Raw genomic sequence first — 24,445 nt, 5'->3', positions numbered from 1 at the left:
CCCTGGTGGCAATGTTCAGTGGCGAGTGGGGACGTGCCCCTGAACCCCCAGTGGGCCCAGCACATGCCGCGGGGCCTGACCTCAGAAGGAAACTGTGAGATGTACCTGGCTCCGCTCCTCAGTCCGCCCATCCATTTCTCGCCTCTGCTCTGAAGCTCAGTGGCAGCCCGCGGGCTCTGATCCCTTGGGAGTTCTCACGCCTGCCTCACTTGGCAACTCGCAGACATCCTCTGAGTGTTCTAACCCGCAGCCAACACCCCGGACCACCCAGTGTGGAGTTAGCAGCCCTATTCCCCTCTGCCCACCCGGGGGGGCGCAGACCTGTCCTCTGGGACGCGGGCAGCTCGCTGGCCCCCGGCGGCAGAGTGAAGGCAGAGGAGGACGGGGGCGCGCCCGGGCCGCCGTGCTGGAAGGACGGTCCGGAGGGCGGGGGCGGGGGGAAGGCGCTGGCAGGGCTGGCGACCGGCGGGGACGCCTGGTGCTGCGGCGGCGGGTAGAGCGGAGGCTGGCCCGAGTAGGCGGGCGCGGAGGACGCGAACGGGGCGTTGGGGTAGGCGCTGGAGGCGGGCGGCGCGGCGGGCTGCGGGGGCCGGAAGGCGGCCGTGCCCCCGGATCCGAAGGGGTACTGCTGCACTGGCTGGTAAGCTACACCGGGAAGGAAAAGAGACGCTCATTAGTCACGGCTCGCTCCGATGCTCCGTCACCTTTTCCCCCCAGGGTTCCTGCCCTGAGTCAAGTCCCAAGCATGCGGGAAGGCGCAGGGCAGGCTCCTACTCGCACCCGGTGCCTGAACACAGCCGAACACAGAGCCCGGCGCTGGCGGGAGACCTGGAGCCCACTCCTACCACCACAGGCAGCTGCCCAGGGCCTTGCCCCTTCGCTCCGTCTCCTGATGATCTCTCATTTTAGGAGGCGAAGACAAGAAAATCTGTGAATCCCCGGATCCAAACAACTGCAAAAGGCGACTTTCTTGGAACTTTCTCCGGAGGATGGCAATGACGGTGATGAGCCACCAGGTGGAGCCAGGCCAGAGGCACAGACGCCAAGTGACACCCTTGGCTGTGCAGGGGAGGAGCAGGTCCAGGAGGCTCAAAACCATCCTGGAGCGATAGCACAGCCGGGAGGGTGGTTGCCTTGCATGTGGCCGACCCAGGTTCGATCCCTGGCATCCCATAGGGTCCCCCGAGCACCGCCAGGAGTGATTCCTGAGTGCAGGGCCAGGAGTAACCCGAGCCATCAGGGGACCCTAAGTGATGTCTGGGATGCAACCTGGGCAAATGCCCTACCCACGTGACATCGCTCTAGATATTGAAACTTTCTGAACATTCAACTCGATTTTACTATGAACCAACACCTGCCTTAGAGAAAAATGTCTAAAAAAACAAAATGGAAAATAACAATGAATATACCTCGGACTATTTTTCCAAAAGTAGTTTGGATCATTTTGCCAAGGAAAAGAGTCCAAATAATTCCCTAAAGTGTATGTGTGTGTGTGTAGATTTTTGGGTCACACTCGGCTTACTCACAGCCCTGGGCTTACGGATCTCTGCTGGCCGTGCTTGGGGGCCCATATGGGATGCTATACGAACTGGGCTAGCTGCTTGCAAGGTTTTACCCTATTATCTCTCCAGTCCCTGTATTTTAATTTTTTAATTTATTTTTCTTCGGGGATGATGGGGGGGGGGGGGCTGCTAGAACCAAACCTGCAAACTTGATCTTCTAAGCACTGAGCTACATCCACGACTTCTCTGATTCTTTGTTTTTTGGCGCCCATCCTGGAGATGCTCAGGGCTGATTCCTGACTCTGTGCTCCGGGATTACTCCTGGCAGGGCTCAGGGGACCACAGGGGGGTGCCGGGGATCCAACTCCAGTTGGTCACACTCAAGGCAAGTGCCCTGCCCGCTCTAGTATCCTTCGAGCCCCTCTGAGGTTCTATGACCCAAATTACAGGCCTGGAGTCTCTCTTTGACGGCTCTCGGTCAGGGTTCGGGAACGGAGGCCAGTGTTGTCGAGGCCCGACAGGGGCACTGTGCAGGGCCACCCCAGGGAAGCTCGTTTCCCTCGCACGAGAGAGGCTGGAGCCCGACCATGGCTCTGGGGCTGAGGCAGGACAGCAGGGCGCGGGTTACTCACGCTGTGGCTGTGTATACGCAGCGACCTGGGCGGGCATGTGCCCCGCGGTGGGCAGCGGAGGGGCCGTGGCTCCGGGCTGGACGGTCCCGTGCATGATGAAGCCCGGAGGGGGCGGGTTGTCTCCCTGCAGATGACAGAGGGTACAGAGGAGGTCACGTGCTGAGCCCAGAACGCTATCGGGTGCATCTGCGCACCTCTGCTTTTCATGTGTAAACAACACCTTGACTGTAAGAAACACTGCATTTTCCACAGCCAGTCTTATTGAGGACACTTTTTTTCCCCTTCCCCAAGCAATTTATTTTGAAGATTTAAGGCTCAACGAGGCCCAAAGCAATCACTGCAGTGAATGGCAAGCGATGCCAAGGAACCTGATAACACAGTGCCAACAATATTTACAAGTCACCAGGATTTTCCACCTTTACTAAATCCCATCTACTCTCCACATTTTGGAAACAAAAGGACAATATCACGAGGGGAATTGGCTTCAATTTCCTTCAATTTCTGCGATGCTCAGAAAGAAATGAGAAAGAAAGCACAGAGTTAAAAAAAAAAAAAAAAGAAAGAAAATCTTCAGTGAAATCAGAATTAGACCAGTGAGAACCTGGATTGATTTTCTAGTGGAAATTAATTTGGAACTACAGGCGGAGAGAGGAACAAGAAAAGAAAATGAGTCGTACTGAAAATCGCTTCTTGCATCTTAAAAGCTTAAAAAGGCAAAAAGCAGGCAGACAGATGGGGGGAGGGTGACGAGCGGGCAGGGCGCATCGCGCTGCGGAGTCAGGGAGCGTCGCTCAGGGAGGAACAAGGGAGGCTATACCTGTGTGTCAGAGGGACAGGCTGCAGGTGGGTGGCTGGGAAGGGCAGTGGGAGTTTTGTCACTCCAGGTAGTGACAGTAGGGGCAACTCTAACCTGAATCGAACAAAGAAACACCAATCACAGAAAATAAAAAACGAAACGTTAAAAGAAGAAAAAAACCCCAAAGGCATTCATGGCCATGCAAGATGGAAAATAAGAGCCGCAAGACAGCATAGACGTTAGGCAATTGCTTTCAAGGCAGTGCGTACTTTAAAAAAAAAATGCACATTTACCACGTAACAGGGAGATGGGGGGGGGGGGGGGGAGGGAACAATCAGTGAGAATCTAAATCAAAAGCTCAAGGAATAACGCCATTCCAGAGTGTCCAGAAGAAAGGCAAGAGCTACGTCCTCTAAGTGAGGAAGGAAAGACATTCCAGAGAAAGTAACTGAAAGAAAGAGTGATTGTTTGGAAGCATTAATAGTCTCCATGCTGCCATTACATTTGTAAACACAAAGCTCCATTTCTTGATTTCAGTTAGCGTCACAAAAATCATTAGTCCCCGAGGAAGCTAAGAATCAACAGCACAATCAGAGTATATTAAGGGCAAATATTCGGGATCCCCCCGTTTAGCCCCCCCCACCGAGAAAGCCAGACCCAGAGAAACCTTATTCAGATCAGGGAGGCCAGGGCAAGCCTGCGACCGAGGCAGGGTTGGGCGCCGCGGGTTAGCCCACCTCACCACGCCTGTTTCTGCAAGGCCAGAGGGTCCCCCAAAGAACGGGAAGCCATCAACATCTTTCTTTGGGAATGAAGTCTTGAGACAAACTCTGGTAACTAAGCAACTACGCTCCAGGCAGAGTGGTACCCCACGAAACCTGCCTCCCTTCCAGCCCTCCCCTCCTGCTCTGCAAACAATGCTTTAATTCATGCCTCAACCTGGTTTTCTCCCCTTATGAGATTTCTAAGTCTAACAAAGGTCTTTAAATATATTTACCTTTGGAGAAAGAGGGGGTGGGGGGGGAGAGAGAGAGAGAGAGAGAGAGAGAGAGAGGGAGAGAGAGGGGAGAGAGGGAGAAAGAGAGGAGAGAGGGGCTGGAGTGACAGCACAGTGGGTAGGGTGTTTGCCTGGCACGCAGCCAACCCGGGTTCGATTCCCAGCATCCCATATGGTCGCCGGAGCACCACCAGGAGTAATTCCTGATGGCATGAGCCAGGAGTAACCCCTGTGCAACACCAGGTGTGACCCAAAAAGCAAAAAAATAAAAAGAGAGGAGAGAGTAGAGAAAGAGAAAAAGAGAGGAGAGAGAGACAGAGACAGACAGAGAGAGAGAGATCCTTCTCCCAGTGACAGAATGCCACACGATGCAGAGAAATCTGTCTTAAACTCTGGAAAGGAACTTAATCCCTCCCTTTTCCAAATCATCATTTTATTTCCTAGTGTAAGTCTAGTGCAACTTCCACAAAAATAAAGAAAAATTTGTTTATTGCTAGTGTTTGGGCCACACTCCGCAGTGCTCAGGGCTTCCTCCTGGCTCTGTGCTCAGGGATCACTCCTGGCAGTGCTCAGGGGACGGGAGCCAACCCCGGGTCGGCCACGTGCAAGGCAGATGCTTGGCCCACTGTACTATCTCTCTGGCCCTTGTTTTGTTTTAAACATACACGCAACAAATCAAGTTCTAGTCGGGCCCTCCTAAGGCTTTCCGCAATGATCTGTGAAGCGGAAGAAGGAAACGGAAAGCAGAGAGAACATTCTAGATCTGTGGTTCCCAGCCCTAGTGGAAGGGCCAGCCGACAGCTGGAAATCCCCGGCCCAGCGCTGGCTGGGGACGGGCAGAAACCACTGCTCTAGGGGACAGGCACTGTGTCACACGGGGTCATCCTGATCAGGCCCTGCTCGCCAGGGAACAGACAGAGCACACGTAGGTCTGCCTGGCTTCCCATGACTTTTGTCCAGGACGGCGAAAGGTAAAGAAGGCCCTGTCGGCCTATCAGCATCCGTCCTGGATTTCTGGGAAAAAGGAGACCCAGGGGCCTGGGTGGGGAAACAGTGTGAATCTCACCAAGAGCATCTAAGCACCATTCTCCGGAGCGCTCTCCGTGGTCCTTAATCTATGCTTCTTTTTTAAATATGGGCAAAGTATCTATTTATTTTATATAAAAATAAAGCTGTTGTTTGAAAAAATATGGAGGCTTTACATTAGTCTGGAAACAGTGGAAAGAAAAACAGGCTACATTTATGCTACTAAATGCTGAGTCATTTTAACGAATATTATTTAATATTCTTCATATTCCCGACAACTTCTGCTTTATAAACATCTGGTCATTCACTCACATTTCTCTAATACACAATCTGTTCAAATAAACATTATCTTCTGGATAGTCTTGATTGTACTAGGCAGAAGACACAGTAAACCCTGCACTAATAATTCGGAAAATACAGGGGGCAAAAATTTTTCTGAAAGTATCTGACAAAATTCAACAAATCACCCACAAGGTCACTTCTACTTTACATAAAGTTTGTTCTCTGAATTACAAGAATGGATGCATCTGGAAACTAAAAGTGATGGAAAAATAAGAAATCACCCTGGGAAATTTCCTATTTAACACCTAATGTTTGACCGGATGTTGGGGGGAGGCGAGGATCCCACCCAGCAGAGCTCAGGGAACAAACGGCTGGAGGGATCCAACCAGGGCTGGCCACACAAGACCTTACCCTGAGCTTCTTTGGTTTCTCCTCTTGGTGGGACTTGGGTGTCATACCTGGTGATCCTCTGGGACTACTCCATACTCTGTGCTCCGGGGCTGCTCCTGGTGGTGCGTGGGGGACCGTGTGGTGGCAGGGATCAAACTGGGGCTGACCACATGCAAGGCAGGTGCCTTCAGCCCTGCCCCATCACACACACTGTGATCAAGTTTGGACCTTCCAAGTAAAACCTCTTGGCCCACAGTCCAGTCTTGTCGGCTCCAATAGAAACACCTACACGTGCCGACTTAGCCTGGGGCGGGACACTAACCTGGGGATAATACTGCTGAGTCGGAAGCCTGGGCATCTGCCGGTGGCCGGCCATCGGGCCCGGCCGGCCCTTGGGGAGCTGCTGCCTCTCGTGCGGCACTTTGGCGGCTTCCTGTGGCAGCGCAGGCTCTCCTTGTGCTCTGCAAAGCCTGTCGCGAAGCTGCACAATATTCGGCTGGAAGAGACGTGGAATGAAAGAAAGCAGTGTTAGGACTCACCCAACTGCAGGCCGGCATGTTGACCTTCTCAAGAGGCCCCTTCCCCTTTATATGACCGGCGTTCGGCAACAGGCCTCCAACCTGACAGGACAGTTTGTAACACTCACAACTGGTAGCACAGGCCCACGACACGTAGGAGAACGCAGTCAGCGGAGAAGGAACCTGTACCATGCCCACTGCAGAAAGGCCTATGAGGGCATCTCAGGATTACTGCTCTTTTGACATTTCCTTGTAGCTGAGCAATGTATCACACGATTACTACGCAAAAGCAATTTAAAATGCAATTTGTTTCTTTGTAGGGAAAAAGGTCTCAAGAAGAATAACTCTTAAAAATGGTGATTTGAGAAAGATGAAACTTAATTTAACAAAAATGACAAGAAATAAATTGGGGGTAAAATATAATAAAATGTAATCTATAAAAATTTACAATGATAATAATTGAAACCCAAGCACAAAAATGTGTAAGTCTGCCCACAACACCCAAAAGGAGAGAGAGAACACAGGGGATTGCCCTGCCACAGAGACAGGGGGGATGGGGGGATGGGGGTGGGAGGGATATTATCCATGGTGGTGGAAAATGGGCACTGGTGGAGGGATGGGTATCTGATCATTGTATAATTGAAACCAAAGCACAAAAAATTGTAAATCTACAACTTTAAAAAAAAATAAAATACAATAAAGGGGAAAAAAAAATGTGTAAGTCTGCAACTGTACCTCATGATGTCTCACTATTAAAAAATTTTTTTAATAAAAAAATTTAAAATATAAAAAAAATTTACAATGATATAGATCTACAGTAAGTATAAGCTGACCAAATGACAAAAAAGGCAGTACATTAAAATGTTTATATTTAGTTTTAATATTCTAAAATACTATACATTTCTGCATAATATTTTTTTAAAAATTCACAGATAATAGTTCCAAGATTTCATTTAGAATTTTCCAGGCATACTTGATTGCCTTGTACAGAGAAGATTACATAATGGTATCACAAAGTCTTACCACCAGATAATTTCCGAATTAACAATTAGAGTCTACTGAGACACACACAAAAGGCGGCAAGATTAAAATTATGCTTTCTGTAAGAATGTACTTTAAAGGGGGTCAGAGAGAGAGTGGGCAGGGTGCTTGTTTGCACATGACAAACCAGAGTTTGATCCTGGCACCCCACAGGGTCCCCTGAGCCCTGCCAGAAGCGATCCCTGAACACAGAGCCAAGAGTAAGCCCTGAGCAATGCCAGGTGTGGCACAAACCAACAAAAACAAAACAAAACAAAAACTGAAAGAAGTAATGTACTTTGAAACTAAAAAACATCTGGTCCCCAAGCACTACCAGAGGCCTCTCCTGAGCACCGAGCCAGGAACAGCCCAGCTGGAGCCCAAAACCAAAACCCAAACCCGAAACTGTTAAAAAATATATTCACGTATAGCTTTTAAAAAATCTTTACAAATTTTTCATTATTTGAATCATTTCACTTAAAAATCAGCAAGCTAGGCCTTTCCTCAATCATTTTTCCCAAATGTCGTCCTCCGTGCCGTGGGAGCTAGTCTGTGCACATCTCTGATGCCGTGGAGGCCCACCTCAACCCATCCCTGAAGACGGTCGGTATCATTCACCCACAGACCAGTGACAGGACCAGACTCCAGGCCACCTCTCCTGGCGTGCGCTCACGTCCCACACTGAGCAGTTATCCAAGGACGCACCTTTACATCACGGCAACGTCAAAGGCCGAGAAACAATCAGGACCAATCACCTGGTTTGTGTTCTCAGGCAGAAAAGCCAAGGCCGCGGCAATACTGCCCTGCGCCGCCAACAGATTGGCGTACTGACTCATCTTCTCGGCCAGGAGGACGCCCACGGTGCCTGCGTCCAGCGTCTGGGTGAGCTGGACAGCTTTCCGCAGGATCACGACCTTCTCAATCAGATCCTAAGCAGGAAGAAGAACAGAGGATGAGGAAGGCAGGGAGGAGAGGGGGACGGAGAGTGAGAGCAGGCAACGGAGAGGCAGCACCAAGATGCCCAAAGCCTGTGACGGACCCTCGAGGTCTGAACTCAGTGCTAGGTGAGCAGTTTCACTGACTTAGACTTGAATAGCCTCAGAGTGTGGGGCACATGCCGAGTACAAATACTCAGAGGCAAAGGCCGACAGCGAAAGCAGGAGGCCATTGGGGAGGGCACCTGCCTTGCACACAGCCCAGCCGGGTTCCATCGGACGCACCTCATAGGGTCCCTGGAGCACTGTTGGGGGGAGCACTGAGCAGAGCCTGGGTAAGCCCTGAGCACCCGTGGGTGTGGCCCCCAAACAAAAATCACACCAAAAAAAAGGGTACTTTTTGTTTCTGTGCACCTGAGAATATCTCTCACACTCCTTCCTTCCTCGCCTGCGTGTGTCCTGATGCTACAAGAGCTTCCGTTTCCCTGACTTCTGTTTCCCAGGATTCTCTATGGGGCGCAGGTGAGCTCCAGCCCCCGCCTCCCCCCCCCCCGCCCCGTTTTTCCCTTTGCAACACGGCAACCAGGGCTCCTGGACAAGAGCAGGGGACACAGCGACAGTCCCCAGCTGGGCTCACGCTCCTGACAGCTTCTTTCCTCGACAAACCACCCGTGACTTTGATCCCGCGAGCAGAGCAAACCCTTCTATTTTTACTCTCCTGCTGTAACAAACGGAGGCCCTGGGAAATAGAGACACGAACCCACTGGATCATCTCAGCACTTCAGAAACAAGAATGAGCAGGGAGAAATCTGTCCTGGGACAGAATTTGACTCAATTCCAGTCCATGTGTACCATGAAAGACAACAATTATTTTTTTTCTTTTTGGGTCACACCCGGCAATGCTCAGGGGTTACTCTTGGCTTTGCAGTCAGGAATCACTTCTGGCGGTGCTTGGGGGACCATATGGGATGCTGGGAATCGAACCCGGGCCGACCGCGTGCAAGGCAAACGCCCTCCCCACTGTACTATCGCTCCAGACCCCGAGAGACAGCACTCTAAGAAAAAAGCAGCAGCCGAGTTTTGTTTCCAAGATCCAAACCTGAAGGGAGAGCGGGTTGCTTCCATCCTGAGCTTTATTCCAGCAGGCGACCAGCTTCTCGACGTTCCCGGCGCAGATGTAGCAGAGGCATGCCTGTGTCTGCAGGAGCCCGTCGCCTTCCCGCTCCAGCCTGCTCCCCAGGAGGGCTGTGGGACAGAGGGAGGAAGCAGGGTCAGAGACCGGCGAGCCGCAGGGTGTGCAGGGTGGGGCCGGCGCGCAGCAGCGGGCAGGAACATCATCATCCTGGCAGGGCATGGCACAGGGGCTCTGCGAGGTGACTGAGGATGTGTCCACGTGACACAGACGTAAGAAGCGGCATCCTACGCTCCAGAATGGACTCTGGCAGTCGTATTGGAGAAACAGGACAGGGCAAAGTGGAGGCAGCAAGGGGGCCCAGGCTCAGCCCCGACGCCTCACAGTCCTATTCCACCCCATACTGAGCACCACCAGGCGTACCCCCCAGCAAACCGCAACACACGGAAAGCTGAAATAACTGGGAACAGGGTTTAAGTATTGCTAACGAAAACACTTGATTCCACGCGGTCACCCACCCCCATAGCTTCTAGAAGCAGCATCCTGCCCTATGGCGGCGCGTGTACAGCAAACATCGCTGCTAGGTAGCCCTGCTATGAAGACAACACGAGGACGAAGGCAATATCCTCTCGTTTTTGGACTGTCATAATACTTTCAAGGGTTTTCTGACCCCTGCCCGCAGCTCCTATTCTTGTGACTACTATTTATTCCTTAACCACGCTTTTAGTCCTGGTATTTATGGTGATGTCTATTAATGTCCCACGCTCATTTATAAAGGCCGACTGTGTGTCATCTGCCAAATGAACAGGCTGAGAGCTTCTGTTAGGCCATACATTAGCGAGCAAATGGTAGAGCTACGATTCCAAGCTGGGTGGATCTGGAACCAAAACCATCAATGTAGCAGGATTAAAAACAAATGCCAGGTACGGAGGAGGAATGCAATTAACGATACTGAAAAACATATTCAAGTGAGGACTTTTACCATTCTAGGTTTCATGGACGTTTTAAATAAAATCTGTTTGTTTCTCATATTTTCAATATGCCCAGCCATACACAGAGCACACGGACAAAGCTCAGTCCCTTACCGCAAAGGGCCGGGAACTCCTCTGGCTCCGCGTACGTCAACACTGCCGCTAAGGCTTCTCTCCAGTTCTTAAGGTCACATGACTCGACAATCTCTCTCCAGTTCTTCATGACCACTGCAGTGATGAGCTTGGGAAAAGAAAACAAAGGGGAAAACAGTTAATTAAGTTAATAGTAATTAATTGCTGGCTAATTAACTGTATTTTTTTTTTTAAATCACTGCTTATAGTGCTTCATGCAGAATATAGCAGCAAAGTGAGTATATTCCTGGACCAAATGACATAAAAATTGGTTATTATTTTTCCTCAAAAAAAAAACACATACTTCACCAAATGCTGAAAATTAAATGTATGGGTATTGCTGAAACATTTCACAGAAGACCTGACCTGTGTGATGGACTGGATAGACCGTTCTACTACCAACATCTGCGATGTGAAGTTTGAGCTAACTTCATCGAGAAAGAGAAGACCTCCCTGGCCAAGACAAGAGGCGCCCATCTGAGGGGGAGAGAGAAGTTCCGGGAGCAGCGGCCAGGAGGTGGCGTGGATAAGGGCAGCGGGGAGCTGAGTGCACGTGTTGGGGGAACTGCGCAGCCCAGGCTCGGACCCGATACTGGGATGCTCCTCCAGGGAGGGAGAGATCAGCATCCGCTGGGCCTCAAGGCTCTCAGGGCAGGGCCGAGAGGGGACGCAGCAGGGAGCAGAGCCCAGAACACCCCTAGGTGGGACCCAGAGGTTCCGACATGGTGTGCGAGCAAGTCCTTTCCCAGTGTGGCCTCTCTGGGGTCAGCAGAAAGCAGACAGATGGGGGCAGCCTGGCATGTGCCAGCCAGGCTCAATTCCGAGCACCACAGGGTCACTCAAGCATCATCAGGTCCAGCCTAAGAGGCCACCTAGCACCCCAGCACCCTCAGCTGTGAGCTGCACAGCACGCTCGGGCCAGCGGGGAGGAAAACCCCTGTGGGACCTGCCTGGGAGGCCCACAATAATGAAACCAAGGAAAAATGGCAGCTTCATTAAACAATCACAAATTCACACAGAGTTTTAGGCACGAAAAGGGTAACTGTCACTAGATTATATTCAGAAAATATCAGAAATTACAAAAATACTCCATCAAAGGAAATAACATATGCTTCCTATGCAGTTTAATAGGGCAATTTAGGGCAGTTAATTTTTCTAAGAATGCCTAGTGATATGGGAAATACTGACAATAATTTTAACAATATCTATAAGTAAAACTCCACACCAAGGGGTTGGATAAGACGTTTGCTTTGCATGCTGCTGAGCCAGGTTCCATCTTGGCACCCACATGGTGCCCTGGGCCTGAGGGCATGGATGACCTTGCTCCTATTATATAAGTTCTATTAAGACGAAAAGGCATGGAAGGATGTGCAAGGTTCTGACAAGAATTAGAGAGTGTGAACATTTGCATCTCTCCGTTTTTCTGTGTCTAATAGATAAAAATATGAAGACTATCTGTCCTTTTAAAATGACAAGTGCAACATAGAAAATCAGAACAGTACCTAGGTTGGATATTGGCCAGATATTGGTTAGATGTAGGCCAAAAAAATAGGCCAGCTGCCAATTTTTGGATCAGAAACAGTGAGTTTCTGCTCTTTACTGTTCTCCACATTTTAATTACTTGTAATAAGAGCGTATAATTTCAGTAATTAGATAAATGACATTGTTCACTTTAAAAGTAACATACCCTGGTAATTTTACTTTGGGATTTTGCAAAATATTTTTTCTGGGTTCGGGCCAAGAGTTCTTGTCCACCTGCTATGGCCAATATAATGGCATCAGCCATGCGGTTATCATGCAAGCAAAGGTCAACGGCACTTGCAAAATTACCCGTCAGCAAGGCTTGCGTAATTAGGCCATCGATATCTGCAACAGAGAAACAATAAAGTGAGCTTAATGGTGTTTCCTATTATTGAAAATGATACTGTGCTTAAGTTTTACAAGCATACACAAAATACAATGCTCATTTCTGAGTATTACTGATGGACCGATTCATTTCTAACAGAAGCTGCTGAGAGCCACTGAAATACATGAAGCATATGCAAATTAACACACTTCCCAGACTCCTTAAACTGGGTCATTACCTAATTTTTATCCCACAGACATCCAGAACACACCACCATTTCCAAGGCAATAATATTATGTACTTAACGGTAGGGCTGGAGCAACAGCAGAGCGGGCAGGGCGTTTGCCTTGCATGCAGCCGACCCGGGTTCAATTCCTCTATCTCTCTCAGAGAGCCCGGCAGGCTACCGAGTGTCCCAGCCACATGGCAGAGCCTGGCAAGCTCCCTGTGGCATATTCAATATGCCAAAAACAGTAAGAACAAGTCTCACAATGGAGATGTTACTGGTGCCTCCTCGAGCAAATCAATGAACAACGGGAGGACAGTGCTACGGTGCTACTTAACGGTAACTGGACTTTTCTTTCCAACCCTCTACCACCTGTGATGAGTGCTTATAACTTAAATTTAGGGACTTATTTAATTCCAAATAGTTTTTAAAAATCAAAATGAAGGGGCGAGAGAGTAACTGGGGAGGGCGCCTGCCTTGCACACGGCTCCCCAGGACCAACTCCTGGCGTCCTGTGGGGTCCCCCTGAGCCTACTCGGGAGCGACCCCTCAGTACAAAGCAGGAGCTACCTCAGACTTGCTGGGTGTGGCCCCCAACAAATAAAAAAATCAGAAGCACCACAGAAGTAGTACAGGGGATGAGGCCTATGCCTTGCATTGCAGTGAACCCTGGTTTGATCCCTTACAGTTCACAGGAAAGATCCCCGAGCACAGAGTCGGAAGTAAGCCCTGAGCATATAGCGACAGGGCTCAACCCTGCTCCCTAGGCAAGAAAACAAAAAAAAAAGGATGTAGCTCAAAGTAATAGGTACCTACCCCCACTGACAGAAATGTTAAATGTTCCTCCAGTTGATGGTAAAAATTCACCTTCTTCTTTTTCCTCTTTCATGTGCTATAGTGATGAAAAGGGCAGTAATTTAGCCAGAACTATGGAATATACTAGCAAAACAAAATTCATACATGGGATCATTTATCATTTATCAACTGACAAGACTGACATGCTAAGTTAGTCGAGGATAAAGTTCTCAGAGCCAAGTTTACAGCAAGATCCAACCCAGCACTCCCCCGAGTATTAACCCTTATTATACGACCATAAGCAAAATCCAAGGTGGTAAGGAATAATGTTGACCAATGTTAAGTGTACAGATAGCCACTGCTGGTAGCTCAGAGTTACTGAAGCTCAAAAATCTTTGCTTTCTTAGGTACCTTGCTCAGCTAAGAGCAGCTTGAAATGTGTAACATATACGTGTCATCTTATCCAGTTTGTTTCCAAGAGCACTGACATTGGGAACACTTATTTCAGTGTCACAATAGAATGACTATAACAAAATGATCCCCCCTTAGTCTGCCTGACGTTCCTTTCCACAATTACAGAGTTCTTTCTGGTAATGAAACCTGTAGATCTACTCTCTCTCAACTTGCAAATACATAACAGAACTCATTAACAATAGTCAGGCTATCATTCACATTGCAATGACATTTTATAGTACACTGAGATCATACAGCTCTGCTCCTATTACATCTAGAAATTTCCATCTGCTAGGTTTAGATGACAGTGAATTTTTGGATTATTTTGTTGCTGTTTTAGAAGTATTTGTTTCAGTCCATATGGATGAACAAAAGCAGTATTCGTTTACAGGAAATTAAATAGAAAACTTTTGATCGAAGAAAGTAGACTTTTTGTTTTGTGTTGGAGTGACAGGGATTGAATCGGGGGCTCAGATATGTGAGATGAAAACTAGTACAAGCCACACCCCTGGCTGGCCTGAGGATCTTCCTATTTCAAGTATACCAGTCATTAAAAAAAAAAGAAAAAATCACTTGGTGTCCTTATATAAAAAATTTAATATAAATAGGATCTTATATGTATTCTAAATTCAATGACAATTTGTGTTCTCTCAGTCGTATGTTGAACAGCAGGGTTAAAAATATATACAGTTTTGCTACAACTTACTTGCAAGACTGAGTAAAAATAAATTCACGATTTTCTCTCTAAGGAAGGAAAGAAATGTAAAATGGCCCAACACCCTTTGAAGTAGAATTTCAAACGCCTTTTCTAAGCATAAAAATGTAAAAGAAGACAAAAAGCAAAATATATCCAAGAAAATATTGATGTTTCTGTGACCTATGCACTTTAATGTATCTAATATTCAAGATCAAGAGTATTTCTCTAAGAGTAATTTTAATGCAGAGTATAATTATATTACAGATTGATATTATTAAAGGAGAAACGACTATAACCTTAGTTCTTTCCCCAACTAATATGATGTCTTAAAGAATTTAAAAACTTGGAACCAGGACCAGAGGGACAGTACAGTGGGTAGGACATTTGCCTTGCATGAGTCCAACCCAGGTTCAGTCCTCAGCATCCCATATGGTCCCCTGAGCACCACCAGGAGTAATTCCTAAGTGCAGAGCCAGGAGTAACACCTGAACATCGCTGGATGTGACCCAAAAAGCCAAAGTAAAAAAAAGACCCAAAAAACCAAAAACACAAATTCAAAATCAACTTATGCTTAAAAAGACTCTATTTAGGGGCTGGAGTGATAGCACAGCAGGCAGGGTGTTTGCCTTGCATGCGACCCGATCCGGGTTCAATTCCCAGCATCCCATATGGTCCCCCGAGCACGGCCAGGAGTAATTCCTGAGTGCATGAACCAGGAGTAACCCCTGTGCATCACTGGGTGTGACCCCCCCACCAAAAAAAAAAACCTCTACTTACTCTTGAAACAAAATTACATTGGCAGCTACTTTTCTCTAATAATATATGTTCTCTTGAACTGATTACACATGCATCTAATACAATAATTCTATACTGAACTTAGCCATAAATAAGACACTGGTGTGATTACATTCACTAACAAATTTATGCTTAAAAATTTTCCTTTAATTCACAATTTTCAAATTTGCTTTCTAAAGAGAATTAACAAAATTTTATGGATATTAAAAATACACATAGGTCAACAAAACATAACGATTACATGCTAAGTATTTCAATGTGTCAGGTACTATTCTTGGAATAACACTATCAAATAAAGGGAAAGATATACTTCCTTAAATAAAACTTTTAAAATACTCAAAAAGTACACAATGATGACTATTTTGCTTAATATGTATTATTTTTACCTATTCATTAATGGGCTTATTTCTAGATGGTCCTCTCTTAGGTAAATACATAATTATACTTAGTCGTAACATAAACAAAAATTTATTTCTTTAATGTGCCCTACAATGTTAAGTATCGCCAAGTTTCATTCTGATTTTTAATAAGATTTTATCTGTATCTTTTCTTCTTCAGTTAAATACATATTTATTTTGCAGTTCTGAAACCAAACCAAGAACTTCATACACCTGAGGCACATGCTCTACTAATAAACTACATTCCCAACCTAGAAATTATTTTCATGTTCACTATGTAAGTCAAGTCTCTCACCCGCACGGCAAAGCCTGGCAAGCTCCCCGTGACGTATTCAATATGCCAAACACAGTACCAGCAAGTCTCATGATGGAGACATTACTGGGCCCGCTTGAGCAAATTGATAAACAATGGGAGGACCGTGTGTAAGTCGAGACAGACTGAAAAATTTATTAAATTGTCAACTTAGTAAAAGATTTTAAGAACCATTCTATAGTCAGGATCTACCCATTCCACACAGAACAAAGAAAATAATCAAAGAAGAGATATGAGTGTGATTAATTTTTCATTTTTCATTAATTTTTCATAAATTACAATTAGAAAGGTAAGTAAATTATGGAATCATTTATTAGTGATCTGAAAAACACAGAATTAAGAGGAAAAAATTTCATGATTGAACGGCTGTGTTCAAGAACTCCTTAGTGACAAACTGTTGGCGACATCGCAGGATACATTTATGTGGAATCATGACAGTTGATTTATTTAGTGAAATATTCTTTAGTGGGACTCAAGACTCACTCACTTGGAGTGCTCTCTAAATGCTAATGTTCTAAGAAAAAAAAAAAAAGAACTTTATCTGCAAGACAATGTGCATTTCTGCAGCACCCAAAAGGAGAGAGAACAAATCCCTGCCACAGAGGCAGGGTGGGATGGTGGGTGGGGGGTGGGAGGGATACTAAGATCATTGGTGGTGGAAAATGGGCACTGGTGGAGGGATGGGTACTCGATCATTGTATAACTGTATCCAAGCACAAAAATTTGTTAAGTCGGGGCCAGAGCGATAGCACAGCGGGTAGGGAGTTTGCCTTGCATGCAGCCGACCCGGGTTCGATCCCCGGCATCCCATATAGTCCTCCAAGAACTGCCAGGAGTAATTCCTGAGTGCACGAACCAGGAGTAACTCCTGTGTATCGCCAGGTGTGACCCAAAAAGCAAAAATAAATAAATAAATAAATAAATAAATAAATAAAAATTTGTAAGTTGGGGCCAGAGCGATAGCACAGCGGGTAGGGCGTTTGCCTTGCACGTGGCCGACCTGGGTTCGATCCCCGGAATCCCATATAGTCCCCCAAGCACCACCAAGGAGTTAATTCCTGAGTGCAGAGTCAGGAATAACCCCTGAGTATTGCTGGGTGTGACCCAAAAAGAAAAAAAAAAGTTAAATCTACAATTGTATCTCATGGTGTTACACTAATTAAAAAAAAAAAAAGACAATGTGCATTTCTGGCCACAATCTCATCTGACACTCTGATACCCATCTGACCCCAAGCCAACAAAGCTCTCACCGCTCACTGCTCTCCAGTGGCCCAGGCTGGCCCAGGGGATGAGAGGAGAGGAGAGCACTCTCAGTCTAGGGGCCCTGGCCTGGACGCCAACTTTATCTTTATTTTTACCGAATTACAGTTATTCCCATAGCACCATGAGGCATGCAGTCCGTTTCCCCCCGCAGACCCGAGAAGGAAAAGATCAATACCTCTGCCAAGGGCTGCTCGCCGGCAGCGGGGCTCTCCTCCCCGCCACTCTGGGCCACGGGGTCAGAGGCTGGAAGGGCCTTTGTAACGGGCAGTCACGGAGGAAGTGGAAGAACACGGCTGTTAGAAGGTTATTAGTGACCAGGAGGACGACAGACCCAACTAACGCCCAGAGCTAGCGGCATGGTCAGAAGCAACACTGAGGACACGTGCCGGAGAAACACCAGAGGAGGAGAAGCCAAGAGCCGTCTGGGAGCTGCGCCCCTGCCTTCCTCTCCGAAACGCTCCTCAGCAACAGACCTCTACCTCAGGGCAGCGGAGCCCTTGCTGCCTGGGGTTTGTTTATCTTTTGCAAAAAAACCCCCTCTGCCAGTTAATCTACTTTAAATGAGAATTATTCAGTGATTAAATATCTAAAAGCAGTATTTTTTAAAATACTGGGCACGCTTTAGAAAAGCAATAAAACTGGCAAGTTTCTGAAATTACATTTCTTTCTCTGATAAGACCGAAACCAAAACCTTAGAAGGGAAGTATTGAAAAAAGTCGCCTTACCGCACCAGATCCATCTGCTTTGTTCAAAGCCGAAGCGAACTGAAATAAAAATAACAACCCACCTACTGAAAATGGGATTCTGCTTCATAACATATAATAAACCATTCTCAATGCAAAACTCCAACAGAAGTTCAAATCAGGTATGACTTAGAAAACAATAAACTGTACAGAACTGGTTTCTCTCTCTTTATTTTGCCAGGGGGAGCACATACCTGGTGATATTCCGGGCTTGCTCCTGGCTATTATGCAAGGCAAGTACCCTACCTACTATATTAATTTTCCAACTCTAGAACTGGTGTCTCAATGGCTCTAGTTTCAATTACAGGGAGTTGCAGTACTCACACGTACTCACTCTGCCACACCTCAAATAAGTAAGTTTTCTTCTGCTGTGTTTTAAAGAGGACAACTACACTAAATTTTTAAACAATAATTCTCAGGGATTGGAGTCATAGCACAGTGGGTAGGATGTTTGTCTTGCATGTGGCTGACCCGAGTTTGATCCCCGGCATCCCGTATGGTCCCCCAAGCCCCACCAGGAGTAATTCCTGAGTGCAGAGTCTAAGCACGGCCAGGTGCCCAAAAGCAAAACAACAATGACAACAACAACAAAAAATGCCCCCAATTCTTAGGTGCTCACTACAGAATGAACTGCTGTTGGAAGGATTTTGACAGGTGTAACTCCTATTACTTTTCCCATGAGATATTCAGTAAAACATTAAGCTCTTACAAACTTAGAAAACTTTTGGCATTAAGAAGTTATTATAATTGCACCAAAAAAAAAAAAGGAGAGAGAGAACAAGAAGGAAAGTGCCTCCCATAGAGAGAGGCTGGGGGTGAGGGGTGGGGTGTTTGAGGGGTGGTGATAGGGAAATGGGACATTGGTGGTGGGAAATGTACAATGGTGGAGGGATGGGTGCTGGATCATTGTATGACTGAAACCCAATGACGAACATTGGTAATGGTCTATCTTATGGATATTCAATTAAAAAAAAATTTTTAAAAAGTAACATGGAGTTCATGCCCAATTCAATCAGCTTAATCGGGTTGAATAAAAGCAGTACTCCTACATCAAAATAACTTTTTTAGAAAAGAAGTTATTATTAGACTGGTAAGAAAGACACAAGTTAAAAAGCCCCACATGTGAACCAGAGCCACACGGCCAGGAGATGGGGGCTGTGTGGTGAGTCCGGGTCTGTACAGCGCCACTGGCCACCCGGCGGGCATAGATGGTGCCGTCCACGTGCACATGCGACTTGGAACCCCGACACTTTCACCCCGTGATATGGGCTGATCCAAATCACAGTGACAGAAGAAGGCACCTCCCTCAAGGTTTCCTACATTCGAGCATTCACCCTGCTCACGGCATCAGTGCTGCGGGGGGGCACTAAGCCCTCTGCCCCAAGTCAGCCATGCAACTGGATTTAGTTCATGTTCAGTGATGCTCTGGGGGACACTCCAGCCACACGGCTCCAAGCCAGAGTCTGGACACCGAGCATCCCAGCACCTCCAGGGCTGTTGCTAGCAGTGCTTGGGCGCCCACGTAGTATGGGGTTCAAACTTGGTCCTGGAGTACTCACATGTGTATGCGTCCTGATCACTGAGCTAACTTCCCTGGCTCTGGGAATCTTTTCTTTTGCGGGGAAGGGGGAGTCTGGGGCCACACCTGGCAATGCTCAGGGGCTACTCCTGGCTCTGCACTCAGGAATCATTCCTGGCAGTGCTCAGGGGACCATACGGGATGCTGGGGATCGAACCCGGGTCAACCCTGTGCAAGGCAAGTGCCCTGCTCACTGTGCTATGTCTCTGGCCCCTGGGAATCATTTTTTTTAGGCTTTTAAACATTAAGCAAATCATTGGGACTTTCTGCTTTTTCCAGACTCAGTACAAACAGCCGGGCTTCAAAATACTCGCAAGAGAGTTTAATAGCTGACCCGAATCAACTGGAATTATGGGTGAAAAGCATAAAGAGAATGAAAAATTATGATACAGTAAGGCAGTACCCTAATTTCCCCCATGTAACTTGGGGTGAACACAAAATGAAATATAACTGACGTTTCTCTAGTGTTTGAGGCTCATAGCCCTGTATCTCAGTTAGTTCTCATAACATCTAGATTCAGATAAAAAATGAACTTCATATTTACCAAAAATGTATTCAAAACTATGGTGACCAAATACATTGGTACAAAAGTTTATTAAATGGTTTGAGATAATGTGTAGAATTTTATAAAACCACACAACAAAAATACACCCGCTGTATATAAATACCATACTTATATAATCACTGTCCCCTAATTTCCTCCTTTAATTAAAAAAAAGTTTACCTTCTTTCCTAGGTCTTCTTTCCTGTAGCCTAGAAGTTCAAGGTATTTTCCACGAGAATCATCCTCAAAATTTACCTTAAAACAAAATATACATTCTTGAAATAAGATCTGTATTTTAATTATTTACTCAAAACCAAAATAGAATTGTTGAAAATATCAAGTTCACTTGACCAGGTAGAAGGTTCATTATAAGAATCCAAAGAACAATTAAAAAAAACTTTATAGTAATTATTTTAGCTGAATTAAGCTTATGAGAGTGAAAGAGAAAGGAGAGTTAAAGAGACAGACAGAGAGACATAGAGAGACATAGAGGGAGAAACTCAGGGTCTCAGTACAATTTGCCATTGAGCTATATATCACAGACCCAACGGATACTTTTATCTCATTTTCTACTCTTTATCTTTGAAATAAAATACAGAGGGATTTTGAGAGAGAAAATGAAGGAACTCCATAGAGTAAAGAAAGAGATTGCACAATTCAAGCTGGGATTCCTGAGTAGGACGTGTTCCACAAGATACTTTCAAACCATCATTTTGACAAATTCAAAAACTCCACATCCAAAAGTTATATGCATGCAAAATTCACACTCTGTGTAACATTCACTGCCCTCTTTCCCAGTACTAAGTTAATTATCAAATATAAAAATAATCTCCTCAATTTGAAAAATTCACCACGTTATGACCAAGAGCTCTTTGCCGTGGGAAACTTGGCTTCAGGAAACTGACACTCAGTGCGGGCAAGGAAACTGGATTTATGATTCTCCTGTCTCGGGAGCAGCCCGGTAAGGCCTGCCTTCTTCCCAAGTCTCTTTTCCCTGTCCCCACATTCCCTAAGTGAACCCGCCTCAGACACGGAAAGCCCTCGGCTCGGACAAGGGCTCTCGCTCTGATGCGCTGGCTCACGGTGTGGGAGCCGGGCCCGTCACGCAGCCTGGCACACGGCCACCGAGCGCTCCCAGCTGCATCCGAGTTTAAAGGCGGTCTGCTGCATGTTCCTCACCTAAACACCTCCATTCTACAACGTACTCATCACCAGAAGAGAACTTCTCATTCGGTTTCTCAGAGGAAGGAAGGAAGAACTCTCCAGGTGACATGGTCAGTTACCACGGAACGGAATGAATGGAACATCGTGTCTCTACCACTGAGTAAGTAACTGATGGTTGGAGGGCTCGCTCGGGATGGGAGATGTGTGCTGACAGTAGACTGTGGACCAAACACGATGGCTGCTTGGTGCCTATACTGCAGACCGTAACATCCAAACCATAACATCCAAAAGGAGAGAGAAAGAGTAAGAGGAATGTGTCTGCCACAGAGGCAGGGGGGAATGGGGCGGGGTGGGGGGAGGGATACTGGGAGCACTGGTGGTGCAGAGTGGACACTGGTGGAGGGATAGGTACTCGAACATTATGTAACCATGAAAATTTGTAAGCCTGTCACTGTATCTCACGATGAGTCATGAAAATAAAAACAGGCTGGAGCGATAGCACAGCGGGGAGGGCATTTGCCTTGTACACGGCTGACCCGGGTTCGATTCCCAGCATCCCATATGGTCCCCTGAGCACCGCCAGGAGTGATTCCTGAGTGCAGAGCCAGGAGTAACCCCTCGGCATCACCAGGTGTGACCCGAAAAGCAAAAAAACAAAAAAACCAAAAACAAAAAACAACAACAACAACGACGACAACAACAACAACAATAACAACCATAACACGTCTCCAGTTTCCTCAGGCGTGCGGAGGCTCCCACTTTTCCGACCGTCTTAAGGAGGAACAGGGCCGCGCGGGGCAGGGGAAGGGAGCCCGCCGTACCTTCAGGAAGGACCACACGTTCTTCTCGAACTCGGAGGGGGAGGCGTCGACCTTGCGCTGGCAGTAAGCCCCGAAGGCCTGCGACTGCACGGCCTGCTGCAGCTGCTCGGCGCGGCTCAGGAACTCCCTCTCCGTCACCACCTGGCTCACGAACACCAGCTGCGGCGCCGCCGGCTGCTCGGGGCCCTGCTGGGCCTGTGGCTTCACATTCTCGAAGGTGACCAGCTTGCCGCCGAACTAGGACCGAAGGGGACAGGCCGGAGGTGAGCGAAACGGCGAGGCCCGAGATGGGCTTCCTGGGGACCGGGAGGGACGAGGCAGCCGGACAGACGCCAGCCGAGAGCCGTCACCGCTCGGTCCCCGAGATGCACTCTGACCACTGTCCCTCACGCCGCCCACCCACAGGGATACACCCCGATGCTTCTCCTGTTCCCTCCCACTGCTGGGACCAAGCCGGGTCACCGTGCTGAGCCCACCCCACGTCTCAGCCCCCCAACACATGCACCTACCGAGAAGGAAGCCCCCACAGGCCTTCGGATCCACTTGGGCGGTTTTTTCAGAGGCAGAACGACGCTGTGAGCCGCCGGCTGCTGTGGAATTTGTAATGGAGGAAGTGGCTGTCCTGTGCCAAAGGGATCAAGGTTCCCAAAAGATGACGAAAGCTGAAAAAAATAACGGAGTTCAAAGTTGTCACTTGTAGAAAGACTGTCAGCACATATTTTCAAGTCATATTCGAGTAACTTTTTACAGTGCACTACTATCCAATGAGTCAGACCTGTCAACCAGAGAAGTCGTTTTCAAAGTCTCTATACAACATGGTCATTTTCTTTGTCAGGAAACATAACCCTCAGCCTTCCCCCTTCCCATTACCTTATCCACTTGTTTCTGTCTTAAACCATCAGCGCTCCCTCCCATGATAGAATAAACACTGATCCGTCCATCGAAGGAAGCGGCTGACAGGACAGCAGGGTTCCTGGGACACCACTGTATATCAAAGCACCACTGCGTGTTGGTGGGAAGTTCATACAACACCTGGCAGGCAAGAGAATAATCATTAGAAAATGGTACCGCCACATTAGAACCAAGAACCCACAGAAGTAACAGACTCATACTGATAGCTTCAGCTGAGGAAAAGTTATCCTATGTTTCTTTGAAGTTCAAAATAAATCCATTTTAATGCTCTATCATGATAAAAGAAAAGAAACGTTACTTAAAATTTCCAGGTGTGAAATAAGTACAACTCAAACACTAAAGTTTTCTGTTGTCACTGAAAGACCAGAATGTTAGAGTCTACCGTTAAATTCTAAAAGACAATTCTGTCCTGTCCAACTGCTTTTGCCTGTTCACCTCCAAACAACCATAACTAAACCATTTAAAGAGTAGAGAAATGGTTCAAAAGGCTGGAGCACGTGCTCTCATGTGTGGTGTGGGGGTTCGACCCTCAGCACCTCATGGTCCCCCCATGACCCCACACTGAGTGATCCTGGGGACCCAGCAGGAAGTCAACTCTGAACACAACCAGGGGTGGCCCCAAGACCAAAACAAAAAAAATCCCCAAATACACAAATCTTGAAGACAAAGTGTTGCCTGAGAAATCTGGCTTTTAGTAGTGAGAAAACATGTACAAGTCCTTCATACTACTGCAGAATAAGAACAAAATTTAGCATGACATTGTCTTTAAAAGGAAAATACAGAAAAATCTGCAAATATAGTGGGTATTTAACTTTTATACCATAATAACTGATGCTACCCTGTTACTAACAAAGCACGAGAGTATGCACAAAGCAGTACAGGCTTTGAGACTTTAAGCCAGCCAGGTTAGCTCAGCTTAAGTTTCATATCACATATTTAAAATAAATGTCTTTTGGGGTCATCATTTTCCATAACGCTGGGGACCAAACCCGGGGTCGTCCACATGCAAGGTATGCATTCAACCTCTAACTTACACTCCGGCTCCAAAACCAAGGATAAATCAACAAGCTAAATAAAGGAAAAGGGAAGATGAAAGTCTCCCCACTATCAAAACCAAAAGGGGCGGGGGAGATAGTTCAAAGGCTCTGAGCAGAAGTTGTGCATGCTGACGCCCAGGTCTGACCCCTCGCATGGGGCCTCTGAGCGCCACCAGGTGCAAACCACAAGCACTGCGTCGGGAGACTCACAAACCGAAACCAAATCAAATACAGGGTGAGTGCACAGAAATATGTGTGTCTAATACAATATGTAAGGCTGGCACAACAGAGGCTGATCATCTGGCTTGAGTACTTCCTTTAGTCACTCAAAGGCATACAGCAGAAACGCTGCCAGACGTCAGAATCTCGTCGGGAACAGCAGAGCAGGAAAAAGCAAAAATCTCAAATGCTCCTACTTTGAAGACACTGGTTTCCAGTAGCCACATGTGAAATAAACCAAGTACTTCTGAGTGCAGGTAAACACACCTTAAATAGGAAGTGAACGATGATTTACAATTTCAGATAA

At 47.0% G+C, this 24,445-nt stretch overlaps 1 protein-coding gene across 2 annotated transcripts in view; it reads right to left on the bottom strand.

Moving 5' to 3' along the window:
* Positions 1-24,445, bottom strand: part of SEC31A (SEC31 homolog A, COPII coat complex component) — a 57,789-nt gene that overhangs the window by 10,232 nt on the left and 23,112 nt on the right. The window contains exons 9-22 of one of the 2 annotated variants that reach the window (XM_056111267.1): positions 22,841-23,002; positions 22,480-22,632; positions 21,971-22,207; positions 20,166-20,240; positions 17,845-17,883; positions 17,295-17,372; positions 13,222-13,297; positions 12,021-12,199; positions 10,316-10,442; positions 9,198-9,343; positions 7,919-8,092; positions 5,948-6,121; positions 2,135-2,258; positions 322-645 (exon numbers count right to left, since the gene is read on the bottom strand). In XM_056111267.1, the coding sequence (XP_055967242.1) occupies positions 322-645; positions 2,135-2,258; positions 5,948-6,121; positions 7,919-8,092; positions 9,198-9,343; positions 10,316-10,442; positions 12,021-12,199; positions 13,222-13,297; positions 17,295-17,372; positions 17,845-17,883; positions 20,166-20,240; positions 21,971-22,207; positions 22,480-22,632; positions 22,841-23,002 (2,068 nt within the window). The remainder of the gene's footprint in view (positions 1-321; positions 646-2,134; positions 2,259-5,947; positions 6,122-7,918; positions 8,093-9,197; positions 9,344-10,315; positions 10,443-12,020; positions 12,200-13,221; positions 13,298-17,294; positions 17,373-17,844; positions 17,884-20,165; positions 20,241-21,970; positions 22,208-22,479; positions 22,633-22,840; positions 23,003-24,445) is intronic. The other variant, XM_056111268.1, reaches the window with a different exon arrangement.

The sequence above is a fragment of the Sorex fumeus genome, unplaced genomic scaffold (assembly GCF_029834395.1).
Source record: "Sorex fumeus unplaced genomic scaffold, SorFum_2.1 ptg000013l, whole genome shotgun sequence".
Classification (NCBI taxonomy): Eukaryota; Metazoa; Chordata; class Mammalia; order Eulipotyphla; family Soricidae; genus Sorex; species Sorex fumeus.
Note: the sequence above shows the minus strand (reverse complement) of the source record. Positions and strands in the feature narration are given on the sequence as shown.